General features: G+C 42.5%; 1 protein-coding gene across 6 annotated transcripts in view; it reads right to left on the minus strand.

Moving 5' to 3' along the window:
- GRID1 (glutamate ionotropic receptor delta type subunit 1) overlaps positions 1-21,278 on the minus strand; it is a 722,825-nt gene that overhangs the window by 294,123 nt on the left and 407,424 nt on the right. For all 6 annotated transcript variants that reach the window (XM_082222335.1, XM_082222336.1, XM_082222334.1 and 3 more), the window contains exon 4: positions 3,471-3,676. In XM_082222335.1, the coding sequence (XP_082078461.1) occupies positions 3,471-3,676 (206 nt within the window). The remainder of the gene's footprint in view (positions 1-3,470; positions 3,677-21,278) is intronic.

A 21,278-nucleotide genomic window follows, 5' to 3' on the forward strand; every position in this document is an offset into this window, starting at 1 on the left:
TTCCATAAATAATAAAAACACATTTAATGCCTTGCTGAAAACCATCTCAAACACCATACTTTGTTCCTCCTGTGATTGTAATGGTGTGCAGGGGGTACACAGATGCATAAATACTATGGAGTTAAGTAACCTGCTAGCTTCCATATGGCCAACATGATTGCCGAATTACTCCCTTCAGCATATTGCAAATGCACGGAGCCTTTAGAGAGATTACATACTTCCATTATTCAACTTCCCTTTCCTAAAGCTTTTTTTTTTAATCAATCAAGATTCAGTAACAGAAGATTTTTGAACAAATTAGTTCTTAATTCAGCCCAGACTTATACTCCTGCAGGGATCTGGAAAAATATCAGGATCATTAGCCCTAATAATTCCTGTAATAGCACTTTTCTCTGGGGATGGCCAAAGCAGCATGATAATTTAGTACATTACCCTTTAAACTTCACAGTCCTGCAGGGCTATTGCCTTTCCAACATGTGAATGCAAACCTCATGAATATTAGCAGGAGTTATGGATTTTAGAGGTGACTGGTTTGATAGCATGTAATGAAATACGGTTGCTAGAATGAAAAGAAATATAACTCAGCCTCTGATTTAACCACTTTCTTTTCAGCAAATCTGAAAGCCTACTCATAGGTGTATCCTTCAAGATCTGGAAGGAAGCCAACATATAGAGAAAATCGTATTAGAGATACTCAAAGAGCATTGGAAAACTAAGCTGGTTGAACTGATTTTAATACCTTACTCCAGTGGCTTTCAAACTCAGTTCTGGGGAGTCCTGTGGTTGGCTCAGAAGCTTATTGTTTGTCCCTCAATAAGACCACAAATAATGGAGGACAAGCTTTCCTTAAAGGTAACTCAACAGCAAATACTTATTTTTCCAAACAACTACAGAAGATTGTTGAATATATATTGTGTAATCTCGCTGTATACAAGTTGTACAAGTGACAACAAAGTATTTCAGTTTCAGTATTCCAAGGGCACACACTAGTTTGCACAGTGCAATAAATACCCCATGTGAACCAAGTATGCACCCCAGAAAAAACTCCCCAAACCTTTGTTATATGCACAAAGATTCTGTTGAAAGCATGTATGAGCTCTTCGGCAGGTGCTAAAAAGGAAATGGTTTCTTAAGGCAGAGCATTTCAAAAACAATGCCTTCCACAAAGTATCTGCTATGCTCACGACAGTTAGTTCTTGCTTATTCCTCATTCAGTCTTTTTTTCCACTCACATATAAATACCTAGCCATTTGCATTTTTTGTTATGAAAATTTAGTCTGCATTCCATGTTCACACCAAGCAGCCAATCGTAAATTAAATAAACTGTTAAATACAAAGTGTAAAGCAGTGATGAACTACAATAATACTTCAATGTCACATTGGCTAAGGAACAAAAACTGAAAGAAGAGCAATTAAGATCACATTCCCTTGGTGTACAAATGTGGCATTACCTGAGCTCTGGCACTTGTGTTTTTGATTTTTCAAGTTACTAATAATCTATTTCATTTCAGAAGACAATGTGTGAAAATTAATAAATGACAATATTATCCCACAAGATAATAACGGTAATCAGATTTGCTGCCCAACAGTTACACCTGAATTGTAATTAGTTTCATATCTCCAACAATTCTAAAGATTAAAAAAAGGATGGCAACAAATACTTACTGCTGTAGATTAATAAGGAAGAACTGACATTGAGATGCCATAATCAAACTAGTGGTGTGGTGTGGATGACTACTAGTTAATTAAATATATCTTATGGTGGTGGAGTTCTGCTACATGGCTCAGCTCACAGGGCACCCAGATCACACCTATTAGGCGCTAGTTTCTCCTCAGATCCTATAAATCTTTCACCTTTTACTACTAGGTAATCTAGATTAGGAGGAGGAACCTTTCTCGGTCCTTCTGGGCATCCTTCTTGGGACCACATGGCAGTGGTAGATGGGGACAGAGACAAATAGAAGATGGAGCAACAGACAGGACACTTTCCATTGCAAAGCAGGCTACATTCTAGCCTTGTGAAATTCAGGAATTGCTACACACACACACACACCTCTTCATCCTTCATTTAGGACAGGGGTTGGCAAAAAAAAATTAGCCGCTGGCTGGTCCACTGTCCCTCAGACCTTGTGGCGGGCCGGAGAAGCCGCACTGGGAGGGGGAGCTGGAAGAAGAGGTGAGGGGGGCAAGTAGTCCTCCTCCCCAGCCCCAGCCACTGTGCTTACCTTCCCAGGTGCTGCCACCACCACCACCTCTGCTGCTGCTCCTTCTTGTGGGTAGGCAGAACAAGCTCATCCACTCCACCCTCTGGTCCACAGGAGCACTAGGGTGGCAGTGGCAATGGCGGAGGGAAGATGAATGGCACAAAAGGGCTGGCTCCGGAGAGAGGCTGCTTAAAATGGTGCTCAGCCAGCTCAGCCCAGCCCCCTTCTTTCTCTAGGCAGGGAGGGGAGAAGCCAGGAGGAGGGAGGGAGGAGGCCCCACCGCGGTGTGTATAAGGGAGTGGGGGGAAATGGTGCAGCCCAAACGAACAGAATCCCCACGCCAATCCACGGACAGTCCACGGCCAGATCCTGAAGGCAATTGGGCCTGATCTGGCCCGTGGGCCTTAGTTTGCCGACCCCTGATTTAGGAAATCAAGCAACATCATCCCTGTTCAACAACAGCTTCCGGTCATGTTGAAGAGGACACAGAGCACTGCCAGTAAATGATTTTCCAACTGAGAGTTCACATAACCAATATAGAAAGGCATGAGGGCCACATTTAGCCCCTGGTCTGAGTTTCCCCACCTCTGTTTAGATTATCAGGTGTAACACATTTCAGATAACTAATATTTCTGAGGCATATTCACATGAAACTCTTTTCTGCTTTCTGTACCTTCCCTTTCATGGGTTCAGTTCATACTTCAAGCCATCTCTCTTAATTCCTTAATTCCTTTTTTCCCAAATCACAATTAAAAGTTCCCTACAGCCACATGTCCTCCATCCAGGTTTTCATGGAATAACTAATGCTCCTCAAAAGACAGCATCAATTCATCTACCAGTGCAGTGCTCTTCAAGTGCATACTCACCAGCTTAACTAAGACAACATGAAATCTAACTCCTTGTCAACTTCAGAACAGAAATACTACAGTTAAATACTTGTTTTAGCTTTGCAGACCTCATCACTCAATTCAGATGAAATATTAAAAAGGGATGCTGAGTCATTTAGGCCTTACCCAACACGACATACACACCTCTGACTAATAGCATATTACACAGAGCTTTTAGTACAGACCGGAAGAGACCCAACTCAGACTCCATGACACAAGTGTGGAAATTGTATTTCCCAGATATGCCAGTGTCACCTCATATCTCTCACACCTCTGCAAATGAGTGCTTTTCAGAAAAGTTCCCAAGACTGCAAACTAGTATTATTATTATTTTACTAGAATTACAACTAGAAACTGGTTCCAGAAAGAATGTACTAACCTCGTTGATAAAAGTTTGTGCTCCCCTTGGACTCAGAAGTAAGATCGCTCTTCGTAACGTATCTCGATAGCGATTCAACTCTTCTGTTTTCATAGTAGTGAAAAGGCTGGCAAAAACCCTGCTGATGTTTCTGTCTACTTTTTGTAAAGATACATCAAGTCCTAGCTTTGAAGCTTGGTCCAGAAATCCTTGTAGACCACGGATATCTGCCAAAGAGAAACACAAATTATGTTCTTGGTGTTTTAAAGCTAGGAGCAAGGAGAAAGCAACGACAAAGGCCAATATGCAAAGAGATGCCTTGCAGGGGCTAGTGACAGCCCAGTGGAATTTTATTTGAATAAATTACTTGTATGCTGTATCAAAACCTACCCATGAAAGTCTCCATATACAAAGACAACCCAAGGCATTATGGTGCTCAAGGTACAAAACCCACAAATATGCCTTTACCCAGTGCTATTTTTCTAGAAAAAGAGGTGCCAAAACTCATCATGAATGCCTCCCTTGTTCTCTTACAATGGCAATGGTGCCCACCTGAGAGGTGCCAGAACTGAGTTCCAGCTGAAAAAAGCCCTTCCTTTACCTTTTCTGATAGTAGTGCCAGACCTGATGCCATTAGGCATGGAGGAATGTCTGGGTTCCCAGAACTACGGCTTGTAGCTCTATGTATTCTGGCCAACATGTTTTGAGTTAACAATTGGCTTTCCTCGCTCCCCCGCAAAAGGTAGACAGAGTTGTCTTCAGCTGTGTGCTATCAGTGTGCTTTGCCAAGTTAATTTCATCTCACTGAACGTTTCCTGTGAGCAGAGCAGTGCCCTTTACTTACATTTCCTGGAGATATGTTAAATGCGGCAATTGCATGATATCATGGAACTATTTCCATGCAACCCACAGTGACTTCCATCAAGGTCAATCTGCAAGCTGCCTGTGAGAACCAAACCTGAGACTCTGACAAAGCCTGATTTCACAGTCTTATGTTTGTTTGTTTGTTTAAATGCTTTAAGATTTGGGAACAGCGGCACAACACAACGGTACCCTACTGTTAGTGCCAATGCCGATGGTTTGAATTTGAAAGTGCCTTGATCAAAGCAGTGTGCAGGACTTGCAAACTTCTTCATCTGTGTCCAGCCGTGGGTATTTTTGCACAATAGAAATACACTGAGATCATTAGATTTCCCCCCTTGTATCTAACATTGCCAACTCATACTAAATATGGGTGACTTGATATTTTTGCTCAATAATATGAGAGGTTTAACAAAGTTATAGGAGGAACTTCCTTACCCTGAGAGCCACTGCACATGTGACCTATGCCATAGAGGTACAACTGTGAATGCCATTTGCATCCTCACCCTCCCTCACTAACATTAAATATTCCTCATTACAGCACCAACTGCCTTTAATAGGACATTTGTATACTGTTGTACAATGACACTTATTTGTTTAGAATAGATCAGGGGTCAGCAAACTTTTTCAGCAGGGGGCTGGTCCACTGTCCCTCAGACCTTATGGGGGGCTGGCTTATATTTTGAAAAAAGAAAAGAAAAAAAGATCAAATTCCTATGTGCCACACATAACCCAGAGATGCATTTTAAATAAAAGGACACATTCATCTCATGTAAAAACACGCTGATTCCCAGACCATCCGCGGGCTGGATTTAGAAGGCGATTGGGCCGGATCCGGCCCCCGGGCCTTAGTTTGCCTACCCATGGAATACATCAGGGATGTCCAACACGTCTATCGTGATCTACTGGTAGATCCCCATGAGGTTTTGGTAGATCGCGGTCAATCTCTGGCTCCCGTTCCTTACTGTCGCTAAAACTGACTCCGGCCCCACCCTCCATTGTTGTTTGATCTCTGGAAAGGGAAGACAGAGCTTTCTCTGTGCTGCTGTTTTCATCCATAGTGATCTTTTTGTGAGTGACTTTACCCCTTTGTCCTTTGCCTTTAACCCCCCTCCCCCAAAATGGAAGTCCCCCCAAAGCTTTTTTTTTAACCCCTAAAAAAACAGGGCTTTTCTCCTCCCTAAAAAAAGTTCAGCAACTTCAAGCTAACCCAGTTTTTATTCTAGATCATTGCCAGTTTTTAATTCTGAAAGTAGATCACAGTCTCTTGAGAGTTGGCCACCCCTGGAATAGATCATAGTGTGCCCTGAAGTTCCTCCATATTTAAAGCACCCATACAAGGTAAATTACCAATATTCCTGGGGGGGGGGGCAATAACAGAGGCTAAGGGATGGTGATTAGTAAAAGACCACTGAATAAGTCCAGAATCCACCCTTGAGCCAAGGAACTTAGAGTAAATGTGTGAATGTGCTTCCCTCTATTTTAGCATCACAAAACTTCTGTTAAGATGAGAGATGTTTAGATGTGGGTCTCTACAGGCCAAATCCGACCCCCCTCTTATTCTCATTGAAATGAATGTAGCATGTAAGTGTCAGGAACTTTAGATTGTTAAATCTAATTGTTTAGAAACAGCAAAAAGAGAGATATTATTATATAGTATATGTGGTGTGTGTGTGTGTGTGATTATATTCATAATTATCAGGGCTTGGATTCATACTTTGTAATGTATAACTAAGTCTGGATTCAACATACTGCTTGCCATACACATTCAAATAATAATCACAATGATAAGGATGCAATGTACTCGATAAAATATTTTATTGATGCTGTCATCCTGGTGTTTGCCTTTTGCAAATTCAGATTCTCTGATCTCTTGCTATCTTTATTCTTTTATGGCTCTATAGTATATGACGTACAGTGACAAAGTAGTAGTAGTTGTTTTTAATACTGTCTGGTTCTTCATATTAATGCAGAGCTTGACAAATAGACAATCCTCCTTTTGGGTTGACTAACGTTACGTTTTACCAGCATCTAAAGCTGTTTTGGAAAAAGGAACATTATTTGCAGTGGATGATGAATGAGGATGCTATTGCTTTAGGATGAATTATACTCTCCACAAGCTCACTGAGCAACCAGATAGGAAAGCAAAAGTATTCAGAAAGTTTGAATGAAAAATTGCAACTGTGGTATGTGTATAGTGGGAAAGAAGGTGTTTTGTCTTGAATAGTGACTAGATGTTGCATATCATGTATGGCAGACAAGCACTGAAAATATTTTTAATTAAAAAACACTCACATTCCTGCTCCAATCCCAGCTGCAAGTTGGAAGTCACTGCCAATAATTTCTATGGGCTTTGGATTCAAAGAACTCACTTAGAATCAGATTCCAATGGGTTTCCACAGTTCTTCTTTAAGCATACTACCAAAAAGACTTTTAGGTTGATAGAATAGTGTACCTGAGGAAATATGGCAGGTATAATGCAGAGCACCTTCACCCATTGTGGGACTCATTTCAAGATGTGCCAGGCCAAATACTGTCAAGAATGAATGACAGCTTTGTCTCTCACCTTAGTTTGTTCTCAAGTTCAAAACTTTACTTCTCTGCAGAACTGGCAAACGGTCACTTATATGGGAGAATGTAGAGAGCTGTACCTGAGGACAGGATTAGGCGAGGGACTCAAACTTGCTTCCTCCCTCTAGTGTCTCCTGCCGTTAAGAATCACACTCACTCTGGTCTACAAAGCCCCACTATTTGATAGATATACATAACCGTATCCTTGCTTGGGGATGCTTAAGTAATTCTATTTCTGTGAATGTCAAAGCTTACTGACCTGATCAGCATCTTCCAGACAAATGTGCAGATCAAAATATATTAATCCTTTGGATTTTGCACTTCTCCAAAATTGGCAACCCAGGGTCAGTGCAAAATAAGAGAGAATAAAAGGCACACCCAAATGCATACTCTGAGATAAAAGGCATGCATAGATATATAATTTGTGATATATTTCATAATAAGTTATGTATTTCAACACAAAGCACTTGAACACATATTTCCATGTGGCAAATTAATGTGGAAAAGGACAGGACTTCTAAATGAACACTTGTAACACTGATGCGAATCAGAAATAGAATGATCTGCCCATCTCTATCCTCAGTTTTGTTTTGTGGTTACACTAGAATGTGTTGGGATATTTTGGAAAGGAAACAAAATGTTGGGAGCTTGTTGCATGATTCTGCTTTAAATAACCATTCTCCAGTGATCACATTGGACAAAAGCATGTGTTCCTTCCTTCTAGGAGGAGCTGGGAGCATTAAGGCCCAGATATTTAAAGGTGGTGTTTGCATGCATATGTGGCGAAGCCACATGTGGTGAAGTCAAAGTGTGGATACAGACGCAGGATCACTCATCCCTCCCTGCATAACTGATCATACTAATCACGAATCACTTTTGCAAAGGAATGATTTAATGGTGGTACTAAATTTCCTACGGAAACCATTCTTCACATTAGGTGTGGTGTGGGAAGTCCAGTTATTTCAGAGTCTCCTGTGACAATAAGTCAATTGATGTTGGAAGGGAGAGAGGCAGGCATCTAATCTCCAGCGCTACTTATGCTCCTGCCATCAAGGTAAATGGAAAGGGGAGTGTGTATTTGGGTGCTAATATGTAGCAAGAATGACTTTTGGATGCAGGTGAGAGGGCTGATGAGATAAGTGAGAGTGGGACAGCACTCTTTTAAATCTATGGATTCACTAAATAGCTCCCCCCCCCCCTTTACCCCATTTGGGAAAGAGGGAGAAATTATGAGTAACCAATATAAGGAGAACCTATCGCTCCTTCATGTACCCACTCAATGGTCAGTTTTTGCCATTATGTCTCCTTTGTACATGTTTGTATTGTACCCAACACCAGTATTTTTACAATGGGAACCCACTCCTTCACTTGTTGTTTTCTAATCTTCTTTCTCCCATCTTCCTTTTTCATTAAATTACTTTGTTTCAACTCCTACCATCTTCCAAAGAACTCTTATTTATGGTTGTTTTATGTACAGTGGTACCTCAGGTTAAGAACTTAATTCGTTCTGGAGGTCTGTTCTTAACCTGAAACTGTTCTTAACCTGAGGTACCACTTTAGCTAATGGGGCCTCCTGCTGCCACCGCGCAATTTCTGTTCTCATCCTGAAGCAAAGTTCTTAACCCGAAGTACTATTTCTGGGTTAGCAGAGTCTGTAACCTGAAGCATCTGTTACCCAAGGTACCACTGTAATGCAAGTGCTTTCGGTTGACAAATTAACACGGCATGTACAATGAAATTTCTGTCTTGGCACTCAATACAGACGGTTTTTTGTATGTGTGTGTGAAATCTGTTTATATTGCTACTTTTCTGTGTCTCACTTGTGAAAAGACATTTCCCACACACTTTGTCCTTGGTGGAATCATCAGCACGGATCAATCTTTCTCAGTACACATTAGATTTCCTTGTTCCACCACTTCACTGCTTCTGTATTTACCTTTACCTATTATCTCATAACACTTTATCTTATTGGCATTTATAGTTAGTCAAAGTGGACAACACCAATTTTCCAAGCTAGCGAAGAGTATCATTATGCCTGCCGGTTATATGCTGTGATTTGCCTAAGCTAAGGGGCTTAACTTTAGATCACTGTGCCTTCCGACTCATATAACACACCTATAGATTAAGGACATGATTTTTTTAAAAAACAAAAAAGCTATGGTAATTGTATTGCTACCAGACAAAGGCAAAGTTTGACAACAACAACAAAAGTTGCTTCATTTCCCACAGATTAACATGAGTCTCTCATTAATGGGAGTCTGGGAAAATTCTAATCAGAAATACCACAGCTTGTGACTTTGATTTTTTTTTTTGTTCTGTGAAGAGGTTCAAACAGTTACTGAAAACAATAAACATCCCTAATCCACATTCTTCATTTAATTCCATCAAAAATTAAATTTTCTTAAGAATAGATCCGCTATTGCCTTTTACTATTCACCTACAACTTGCTCCACTGATTTAATGTCTTAATTTACAGCTTTTGAGTTTCCTGTTTCACTGGTTGTGTTAACATGGAACACTAAACCATGGGGAATTCCTTGAGACTAAGCAAAGCCTTGGTCTCATTCACTCCCTTCTCCTCCCATGATAAGTTTCAGTTTCATTTTTAAAGCATCTTGTTTAACTAACCACTGCTGCCTAGAGGCTGATACAGTCCAATAATTCCCATAGGTGGAATCTATACATAAAATATACATATAAAATACATTCTGAAAACGCTTTTTCTTTAAACCTTTTTTCAAAAAACATTGAATTTCCCATAAGGCTCACAATCACCATCTAGTGTCTCATTATATATTGCACTTTAAACACACTTAAAATGTTTTATTTGCAGCTCTATAGCTGACTAGCCCTGCACTAATTGGGTCACTGGCCATATTGCCTTGACCAAAAGAAAAAGTTTGACCACTGTGAAGGAAATGGACTGCTATAAAAAGGGGAAAATCCTGATCTGTGTTTGGGGACTATGAAGCTAGTTTGTGGCTTGACTCATGGCTTTGCCTATCGGGGGTGGGGGGAGGATAACTTGGAAGGGGTCACAAATTAATTAGGTGAGGATAAACTATGTACAGTATACCCAGGACAGAGAAAATTGTTGCCTTTGAGGCTTTTGGAACGTGTGCAGATTGGAATGTAAATCAAAGGTAAGCCCAGCCTATAATTAGTCAGGGACTTCTTTTGACATTTGGCATTCAGATCAGGAGATGATCTCACACATCATTCTGGAGGATGAAGAAATGAGATCTGCTTACGTCAGAGGTTTCCAACTTTCTTGAGTCCACGGCTCCCTTGGCCAACTACATTCCTTCTGTGGCACCTCTGTGGGGCTCAGGAGCCCAGTTATGTCACCCCTGGCCTGCAGAGCTAGCAGCCTCTCACCCTCAGCCTCCTCTCCTTGGGAGTCCTCTGGACAGCCGCTGCTGCCACCCCTGGTCTCTGAGCCACCCCCCATCCCAAAGAGAGGTGTCTCCTCACACTGCCCTACAGGGGCTAAGACTTGTCTGTCCATTCCCAGCAGCAAGGGCTGGCTGGCTGGGCTCCCTCGCCCACTTGCTGGTGTACTCCAAGGCCACCTCAGCTCCTTGCAACCAGCACCCCCTGACCAGCCCCAGAGGCTCCATTCGCCTGCAGAGCTTGTAGCCAGGGCTGCTGCAACAAACAGCTGTGCAAGTCTCTGGGAGGCAGAGACGCAAGAGGGCATCACAGGAGGGAGGGAAGGAAAGAGGGACAGAGGCCAGTGTTGCCCACGGCACCCCATCTAGACCCATGCTCCCTTTTCTGTCGGCAGGAAACCGGAAGTCATAACCACTCTTATATTTAAACCTTTTTCATTAAGAACAACCTTGCTTATTCTTTCAGTGACATTCACTTTTGCTTACAAAACCTTGGTGCTCTCGATTTACATACCCTCCTCACACACATCGAAGTGCCAAGTTCCATGCTAGCTTGTACGGTTCTCGAGGAGATGCCAGGAGTTTCAGGCTGTTTAATGAACAGCAGCCTGAGAGGAAAGAAAACCTTTCAGCTAGAAGCAGCAATAAGGTAACATGAAGCATGGGCAGCAGAACTGGACGCTCCCCCCCACAGCCTCCCCCCACAGACCATAACAATCACAGATTACATTTCTTTATTTCTTTCTTTTTAATGCCAGACCTTCCAAGTGTCCCTGTCTTCCAGGGACAGCCTGGATTTACAGATGCAGTCCCAGTTTCTGATTTGATCCCAGAATGTCCCACTTTTATTTAGGGCACCCCTATTTTCATCTCAGAAAAGTTGGAGGGTATGAAATGGTCCTCTTGGGGCAGCTATACTCAAGCCTCTCTTGCATTACCGTTTGGGGCACTTTGTGTGGGGGTTTTTTTCCTGCTTTGATACCTGCCTGTATGTCTCTACTTCTCTTCTTGGCCTTGTGCTTTTCAATCATACTTCCTCTAAGCAATCTTAAACTTAGAAGAGTTTAAGATTGCGTAAAGAAAGTATGATTTTTTTAAAAAAAAGTCTACCCAAAGAGCTGCTTTTTGCACACATTATTGATTTGTTTACACTTTCCTGGGTTTCTCTTCTTCCATTCCCAACACCTTCCAATAATGGCCTCTGCTATGTTTTGCGCCATTTTTTACAGGCTGTATGTGAAAGCTTTATTAACATTAACACTATCATCACACATTAACAGGCTTCAACATACCCTACGTGTCATTCTGAATCTCAGTACAGACCATGAAACAGGCTATTGGTGCTGCACAACTAGACTGATGCTACATGGATTATATTAATTGCAAGCCTTCTGGGCTCGCTGAAGAGACCAAGGAACACAACGCTCCCACAACCCACCACCATCCTCAAAATACACGAAAAGTATTTCAATAGGTGTACCTTTGATTACAGTATCTTGTGATTAGTGTAGTACAGGAGAACCTATATACCAGTATGTAGTACCTTTAGCCCTGAATATGTTACTGGGCTACAACTCCTATTATTCCTTACCATTGGACGTGCTGGCTAGGGTTGGCGAAAGTTGGAGTCCAACAAAATCTCGAGGACCAAATACCACTTGCCCCTGGTGTATTATATCCCCTTTATTATGACTAACTAAAAAGTCCCAACAATTACAAAATGGAGCATTGCTGTATTTCATAATAGCCAGCAAAATCTGTTCATTTTACTTCTAATTTCTTTTCATTTCTGTTTAACTTTCAGCCTGAAGAAGAATTTTGAGGAAACCAAAAGTTCGGTCAGTTCCTTGTAATTTGTTGTTGCTGAACTTTATAATAAAGGTATTGAATTGCTACTGTAACTTTTGGATTTATTTATTTATTTATTTATTTTTGTAGTAGGCCAATATGGCTCCCTGCAATTTTTTATTTCCATCCTGTGAGAAAGTTGTGATCATTTTTAACCATAGGATCTAAGGTATATTACAGATTATCTAGTTCAACCCTCTTCTCAGTGCTGGTTTCACAAGAAAGGATGAAACTACAGCATCCCTGAGACAACAGTAAAGCCTTTCTCTTTGATCTGGGCATTCAGTGGGTGAGATTCAGCAGGTGATAAAGGAGTAGCATTTATTTGAGAATTTTGTTTTTAAGTCCTTTGATTTTAACTGTGGTTCCACACCTACAAGGGCCCAACAGAAATTCTACTTTGTAAGTGAATAGACACATATCCCCAATGTCCAGAGAAAAAAGACCTCAGCTTTCCACTTTGTTGATTCCCTGCTGCTGCCCACCCTAGTACCTCGTTTTTGAGGTTGAAATTTTTCACTTCCTTGTCTTAGAGGGCAAATGAAACACAAATACTTAAACAGAAGAAATAAGGACCATGCCTTGGCTCCTCCTCCTAAACACTTCACCACATGCCTTCTTCAGCCCAGATGCTGTAATCAGAATGCAAATAAGATAAATTCAGATGACCAGAAAGGTTCTCAGGAAGCCATGGGCCACTATTTATAGACAGGTAAATGTCCTTTTGTTCAGGGAAATGTCCTTTTGTTCAGGGTAATATCATTTGTATGAGTGGAAATGAGCTTTTTTCTCCATAAGCTCCTCCTCCCCACGAAACAAGGAAACTGCAAGTAAGTGGTAGCCTAGTTTTGCCATTCTCAATATAGCCACATTCCCTGTTTCTGTATCAACATCTGAATTTTCGCTTCTGAATGAAGATTATTCTCTTCAAGTCAGTCCCTAAAATCAGTCAGCTACACTTCCACAAATAACAGCTCACATGGCTGGTCTACCCACATAAACAGTGTAACATCAACACAGCCTATTCACTCAAAATCTTTCCTTTCCTTCTGTGAAGTGGAAAATCTCAACTTGCAATTTTCCAGTTCAGGGGAGAGGAGCCACAATCTCATGCGAGTTCATTGCTCTGACATTACACTACTCACATGAGTTTTATTTTGGTCTGGGGCAGGGGCGGTGGAAGTTTCTTTTGACAAGAAGTCTGATTCTCAGACTTGAGGAGCAGTTCTGCAACCAAATGCATGAACAGGTGGGCCTAATTATTGGCCTATGATGAGCGATGCCCTGGTCATTTTTTTTGGAGACCATTTCAGTATTTTTAGCACATACAGCTTACTCTTGTTGAATTTAAAGTAAGTCTGGAAGCAAAATTTGTTCCAGAAATGGAAATGAGGGACATGACTAAGAAGAGTCTGCTAGCATGGTCTTCTGAAAACCACCAGGCAGAAAATGTTGTGAATGTCTTCCACTTCAGAGCCAAGGCAGAAAGAGGTATTTAGGGAAACCTCTGTGTCTATGTACCACACATAGCTTCTGTGAGCTTGTTAGTATTGCCTCGTCCAAAGCCCAAATGGACAGCTTAACAGAATCAATTTTAATACAGTATTTGAAGCAAATGCATCGATAATTATCTTCACAAAACAATGGTCCTTGAGAGAATCAAAGGAATTCCTATACTTCTCAAAGCAACCCAGACAGGGCAGGGGCATAGACCCAACATGGACGTTTTCGCTTCAAAAGCTATTTTTTTCACAGGAGCAATGAACTAAGATCACAGAAAAAGGGGTGTACAAATTAAGCTTCAAGCTCTATCATCTCATACTGTGTGCTCACAAAATTCAATCACATATGCAAACTGCTTTTGCCAAGTTATATTTTGTATATTTCCTGATGTTCTTTCTTCTATGTGGGGGCAGCAAGAGCTTGCTTCTCTCGATTGACCCCTGGAGACTATTATCCCATTAATTGCTTTACAAAATCAAACTTTCTGACTGGTGCTACAGCCTTTCAAGTGCAGTGCCAAAGCTTTTCATATGGCAACTTGCTTGGAACATTTCCATTTAAAACTGCTTTTAAATGGAAATGTATATTGCAAACTTGGTGGGGGGATGCTTTGGCTCACAGGGAAAAAAATCTAAATTATCCTTTCGACTGTCAGTCATTTCCTGAGAATTAAAGCAACTCCAGCAATAAAAGAACAGCACTATATTCCACAGTCACTCAAAAGTACTTTCAAGGTAGGCCAAATAAATCAGCCAAGGGCACCCATCAAGCCAAATTTAAACTTCCAATGATTTAAATGGAAGAGTAGAAATCAACCGAACCTAAAAATGCTTAATTCTGCACCCCAGCTTTTTAAAGGCAATGCTAAAGCATGGTTCCCTAAATTTCAGAAAACCAATATATACTTTTTATGTAAGTTGTTTATGTTTTAAAGAAAAAGAACTACATGTTCTCGCAAGTGGCTATGCCCTATGTTTCTCCATAAAGAATAGTTCTGGGCATGTCTGTCAGCTGGTAAAAGGCAAGGCAGGAAGACTTGCACTGACCAGTTAGTTACGCAGAGATGCACAGGGCAACCTCTTGTCTAGCTGAAGACTTTGGGATCACAGGATATTACGTTACATTATTCTTCATGGTGCTGACACCAGTGGTCCATATAATTCAGCATCGCCTTATGCTGTCTGGAAGGATGGAGGTCACTGTGGCAACAGACTGCACCCCAGCCTCCATGCTTTCCTTTAAAAGTCTCACAAGCCATTCAGGGACTTGAAACAAACTCATGCAGAATGGGGTCAAGCCCATTCCTTTAATGACCCATACACATTTGTGGCAACCACTCAAAACATCTGTAAGAAGCTTAGCTCAAAGACAGGCATAGACAAACTCTGCCCTCCAGATGTTTTGGGACTACAACTCCCATCGTCCCTAGCTAACAGGACCAATGGTCAGGAATGGTGGGAGTTGTAGTCCCAAAACATCTGGAGGGCAGAGTTTGCCTATGCTTGCTCAAAGATGTACGAGTTCCAGATGTGGGTACAAGCCCACTTGTCTATTCGTGGATCCAGAGTATTTGTGATCTGGACTTTCACTTGAAGCAAAAGAACAAATCCATTAAGTCACTTATGCATACACTATGCTCCTTAGCTACACACCCCATTCCTTAGCTGAGTCCTATGGTTGCCATATGTCTGCTTATTCCAGAACAAATCCTCTTTTTCATGGGTACGTAAAATGAGAGTTGCCATAGCGATCCATCGTTAAAAGTAGAAGCCGGCAAATGTTTCCTCTTTTCTGCTCTTCAAAAAATGGCAATCCCACTTAGCTCAGTTGGTAGAGCATGAGGCTTATAATCTCAGGGTCATGGGTTTGAACCCCACGTTGGGCAAAAGAGTCTGCATTGCAGGGGATTGGGTTAAATGAACTTAGAGGTCTCTTCCAACTCTACAATCCTACTTTTGGGTAATATCCAAAACCACTCTTAAGATATTTTGTGGGTTTGTGTTTTGAAACAATGAAAAAGGGCAGTATTAATAGCCAAACAAGTTACATTCCTTATGCCGCTAACCATCAAAAGCATAGATTTATATTAAGAAATATTTGAAGACTACTACAGGCAGTTGTTGAATCATCTGTTGTTATCATTCCTGAAATAGCTGATACGGTCTGAAAGCAGGGACCTCCCAAAACGCCCAGCAGAACAACATCAAAACTACCCTTAAGTCTACAATAACCCTTTCACATTTAGCACAAAAGGGCAACCACAGGTCCCCTGCTTGATTTCAGTATTCTATATTCAAATGCATAAAGGAAACTATTTCAGGAAATTAATTACCATAAAAAATCAAGCAGACATAGACCAAACTCAATGCAGGAGAGGGATTCCCTGAAGAACTATTTCCATTCAACACACCCATTTAATTTTCCACACTGCCATAATTGCACCATTTCCAAAGTAATAAATCATCCAGTCTGAATATAATAGCTTTTCGTCTCCCCACCTTCTTCCATAGCTGCTACTAACCCATGAAAATATGTTTCAAGGACACTAGATGTGGTAAGGGCAATGTCCACCCATTCCTGAGAATTATCAGTTTGGCATCCTTACACTAGAACCTCAAAAGTCTTGCGCTTTCCTGGAAATACATGTTGAAAGGAGGGGAGGAGGGATCAGCGCTAAGCTTTCCCAGTCTCTTACGGCAACATCATAGGCCTCTTCAACTCAAGAAGTGAATGGGGGAGCACAACTGCTGGCTTCTGCTACCGACTGCCTCTCAAACCAAACCTAGTGGCCGTTCTGATCACCACATCTCAAGAAGGATGCTGTAGAGTCAGACACAGTGGAAAGGGCAAGGGATTGGAGCAGCTCTCTGAAATGAAGATGTTACAAGATTTAGGGCTTTCTTAGTTGGGGGAGGAGGAGGAGAGCCATGTGAGGCACAGTGGCGTAGCGTGGGGGGTGCAGGGGGGGCCAGCCGCACCGGGCGCAACATCTGGGGGGCGCGCTCGCACTCTCAGCTCTCTGCCCCTACCTGGCTCACTCACTCTCTCTCACTGCAGTGCTGGCTGTGCGAATCCGGTCCGAGCCGCTGGGTCGCCGCCCACTGTGGAGGGGGGGGGTGCCAGGTGTGCGGTGCGGAGAGAGACCGAGGGACTATCTGGGGGAGGGACAGTGCAGCGGCCGCCCAGCGCAGCGCTGAGCGCGGGAGAGAACCAGACCAGACCAGACCAGGCAGCAGCAAGAAGAAGCTGGCAGCGGCGGCAGGTTAGGGGTTAGGGGGCGCAAATTACTTGCCTTGCCCCGGGTGCTGACAACCCACGCTACGCCACTGATGAGGCATGATAGAGGGATATAAAATTATGCATGGAGCCAAGAATGTGGATAGATGGAGGTTCTTCTTCCTCTCTCATAATACTTCAATCTGAGAAAATCCAAGCAATCTATATATTGGAAGTTTCAGCATAGGCAAAAGGAATTACTCCTTGTCATGAACTGGCAGGACGATGGGTAGGAACGAGAGGATACCAGCAAGGAGTGTAGCAGGGACTGGGACACACCTGGGCAAGATGGGGATGGGGAAGGAAGTACTCACAGGGTCACAGAGGATGGCGAGAGGATGAGGGTCAATGCACAGGAACCAGAGCAGCAGGACCCATCACTAGAGGGGCTCCTGTCTCCACAAACACAGGGGGCTCTGAGGTGTAGGGAGCAAGGGGAGGGGAGCTTTAGGAGGCTGAGGCAGGCAAAGGCCCACAGCCCAGCTCCCTCGCTGGCCAGGTGGGGCTCATTAGTTCTGGGAGGAAGTGTGTGATTCCTCAGCCGGAGTAGACTTGGAACAGGTGAGGGTCACATGCCTTGTCAAGCCCAGATGCTGCAATCAGCATGCAAAAAGGGAAGGAGCGCTGAGAGTGTGTACTGCTCAACTTCCCATACTGATGACCTTGACTTGGATGCTCCTGGACCTCTATGGGATTGTGCTTCAGGTTTGACTCTGGACTGCTGGACTTCAGACTTGGCTACTTGGACTGTATTATTTGATGGGGGAGGGCGTTCACCCAAACTGCAGGAACCAGTGGTGCTGAACAGTATCAAAGAAAGATGAATAATACTCAGATAAAATGAATAGAGGTGGGTGAAATTATTACTTAAAACCCATGAATCAAAGCTAGAAAACATTTGGTGGGACCCAAAAATAAAGCACCCTTGCAGATGAAAAATGTAATAAATTATAGCACATAAACTACTTGCCTCAACATTTACGAAATGCTTGCTGTCTAAAGTTGTGCTTTAACACTGCTCTTGCTTACTGCCACAACCACAAGTATCCTTGAGTAAGAATCCCTGAATTCATAAAAATTGCTCTTCCTCGTCTAATGAGCATTTTTTTTACTACCAGCAAGTTCTATTATGTACTATGCCCTTTATAAAAGTGCATTCAGCAGTTTTAAAGGATGCAAAATCAATTACAACACAAAAGTTATACCCAGGCCACACTGTAATGTTTTCCGTTGAGAAACAGATGGTTAAAGAGGTACCCACACTTAAGCTGCCTATTCTGTTTATGGGCTATTATATTTTGAGAGCTCTGCCTATAACAAACAGAAAATGTACTATGGACTGAGTTAATCTGTATTTTCTATCAATACAGTGTAAATAAACTTCAGTTTCAAAAATGTACTTGTGGAAAAGGATGTGTCTGCCTACAACCAGAAAAAAACTTTTTACTTTTAAAAACAGAACTCCTAGACACAGCTTACGTTGCAAAAATATATTGCAGAATGTTGTTTTATTTGTTGTTTGCACCCTGAAAATGGAAAATGCCACTTAGAAAAAGGGGTTCCAATAACTAAAAAACAGCCCACCTGCGATAGCTCAGTCAGTAGAGCATGAAGCTCTTAATCTCAGGGTTGTGAGTTTGAGCCCTGCATTGGGGAAAAGATTCTTGCATTGCACAGGGGTTAGACTAGATTACCCTCATGGTCCCTTCCAACTCTACAATTCTACGATTCATTTTCCCATTCCAACTTTGATAATTAAAGCAACTCAGACGCTCACAGTTATTCTGTGAGTGATCACTTTAAGATCCTTGATGTATTACTCGTTTTACCATACTTGTGTGGGACAGCTAGACTGCAGTTTTCAAGATGGCAGCCTTAACTCACAGAAAACTCCATGTGAGACAAAACTAAAATGTATCATGCATATCAGGAACTGAATGCCACCAACTTTAATTAACAACCACCAGTTGCAACATGAGTCAGAAGGGCCTGCAGTCATTGTTGCATCAAGTTACGCTTTCTTGGTGACTTAGCTTCTAGATCCTTCCTGTTGGTTAGCAACTCCATCTTGATAACAAGCTTGTGCCAGAATAAGCTCCTGCAGTAGCATTTTGATCATTGAAAGAATTCTGCTGGTGAAAGTGTCCAAAGAGATTTAGTCTCTAAGGTAATTTTATCATGTAGACCAAAAACCTGAAATGGTACAGTTGCTGAGTATCAACACTGAACATATATTTTAGTGTTGTATTCAGGGGCAGCCTGAGAAGTTTTGGCACCTGTGGCTAAACACACCCCTGTAGTCCCCGTGATGAGTGAGGCATAGGGCTTGGCAAGAGCTTCTCCTTGAAGAAAACCCCTTGCCGTGCCCCCCCCCGTGGGGCAAGGTGGAGGAATATTCAGCAAGGACTTCTCCTCAAGGAAAACCCTTGTGTAACCGTGTCCCTCTGCCAGGCTGCAGGGAGTGGGACGTGATATAAGGCAAAGGGCTTCACCTTGAGGGAAAGCCCTTACAAAGTCTTGCTGCCAGGAGGGCGAGGGAGAGACTTGAAATTCCAAAGGTGGCATGCTGAAGCTCTGGCCAGTAAAAAGGTAAAGGACCCCTGGACGGTTAAGTCCAGTCAAAGGTGACTATGGGGTTGCAGCGCTCATCTCGCTTTCAGGCCAAGGGAGCTGGTGTTTGTCCACAGACAGCTTTCCTGGTCATGTGGCCAACAGGACTAAACTGCTTCTGGCACAACAGAACACCATGACGGAAACCAAAGCACATGGAAATGCCATTTAAATTCTCACCACAGCAGTACCTATTTATCTACTTGCACTGGCATGTTTCAAACAGCTAGGTTGGCAGGAGCTGGGACAGAGCAATGGGAGCTCACCCCATCACAGGGATTCGAACCGCCGACCTTCTGATCGGCTAAGTGGTTCAGACCACAGCGCTGCTGCTGTGAGGAATGAGGAGGAAGCTGAAGCCTGCTCAGTGCACCTGCGCCATCCTCCCCCCTCTCCCCGTGACCCACCTCGTCAATTTCAGGACATGCCAGACAAGCCACCATAGTGCTGGTGCAACCGCACATGGTCACGAGGGGGCTAAAGAGGCAGATCCGGCCTCCAAGACACATGCCATGCCATCACCACCACTGCAGCAGCAGCAGAAATGGATGCATTCTTTGGAAGCTGCCGTTTCTGTGGATCATGCTGCCCAAAGCAGGCTGCCTGGCTGTATCCAGTAGGGAATGCTTCCAGTCCTAGGAAGTTTCCCTGAGTCCTATTTAAAGTAAGTGGCGATAAGGTTCTAAAACACATATAGGTACATTCAATCCTTGCTGAGTGCTCCTGGAATGACTTAGGAATCGGGTGCCATTTGGGGACCAATTAATTATCCTCACTTGGACACACATTCATGGTGAGGGAGGCTTTTTAAAGCTAAGAAGTCCTTTTGTCTTCAAATTATGTGGCCCCGGAGAAAACTGTTCAGAGATAGGTTATTTTTAGAATAGTTTCCCAGAATTTAGAAGGAAATGGCAGCATGTAAATAGCAGAGATGTAAACTAATTTGTACGAGACGGACATACAAGTAGAGTTAGTGTCCATTAGCTCAGAGACTGAAAGATTAAAAGAATCAACTAAAAGGTACAGAAAGGACTGTGAGTTCCTTTGAATGGCTATAGCTTGTGAAAGAATTAAGCTGGTGCTTAACCTCCGTTACAAGAGTAAAGACACTGATGGCCAACAAACCAGATGTTGGAGTAAACAAATTGGCTTGTGCACTAAGAATAACTAGTCAGATTACATCTGTCAAATTTAGGCAGGAATTGGCTTGGTTTATAGCAGACTGGATGGCATGCAATGAATTGTTTATAGGCTGTCAAGTTCAGAAGGTGCAAAGAGAGAGAGAAATCCTGCTCCTTATCAATCCTAACACACACACACCCCAAAAAAGAATCCACCTTATATTGACCACTCTGTGGACTGATGCTCAGATAATGAGAGGAAGAAAGTGGCTGTTTCAAATGACAGTGTTATTATGAATAAAGAAAGGATGGAAAGAAACTCAGAGAGGTAGTGGTGGTTTTAAATCATGGCAGAGGTTTCAGCAGAGTGAGTAGGGGATGACAAACATGGGTGGGAAGTGGAGTTTAAAACAAGGTTTGCTTTTGAGTGTTCTTTGTTGAACCAATCTCTGCTATTTCTCCTTGTTTAAACTGGTTTGTTGGTTTGTTTGATGTTGTTGTTTTATATAAAAAGCAGCTCATTGGTAGCTCTCCATCCCTGCTTTACTCAAGCCTCTGTTGTTCTTTATACCATCACTTCCCCCTCAGTGTTACTCCACCCACACTTCATTCAAACGTCTGCTATTGTTTAAAACTGCCGCTTTCTT

Source organism: Podarcis vaucheri, assembly GCF_965113315.1.
Source record: "Podarcis vaucheri genome assembly, chromosome: 5".
NCBI lineage: Eukaryota > Metazoa > Chordata > Lepidosauria > Squamata > Lacertidae > Podarcis > Podarcis vaucheri.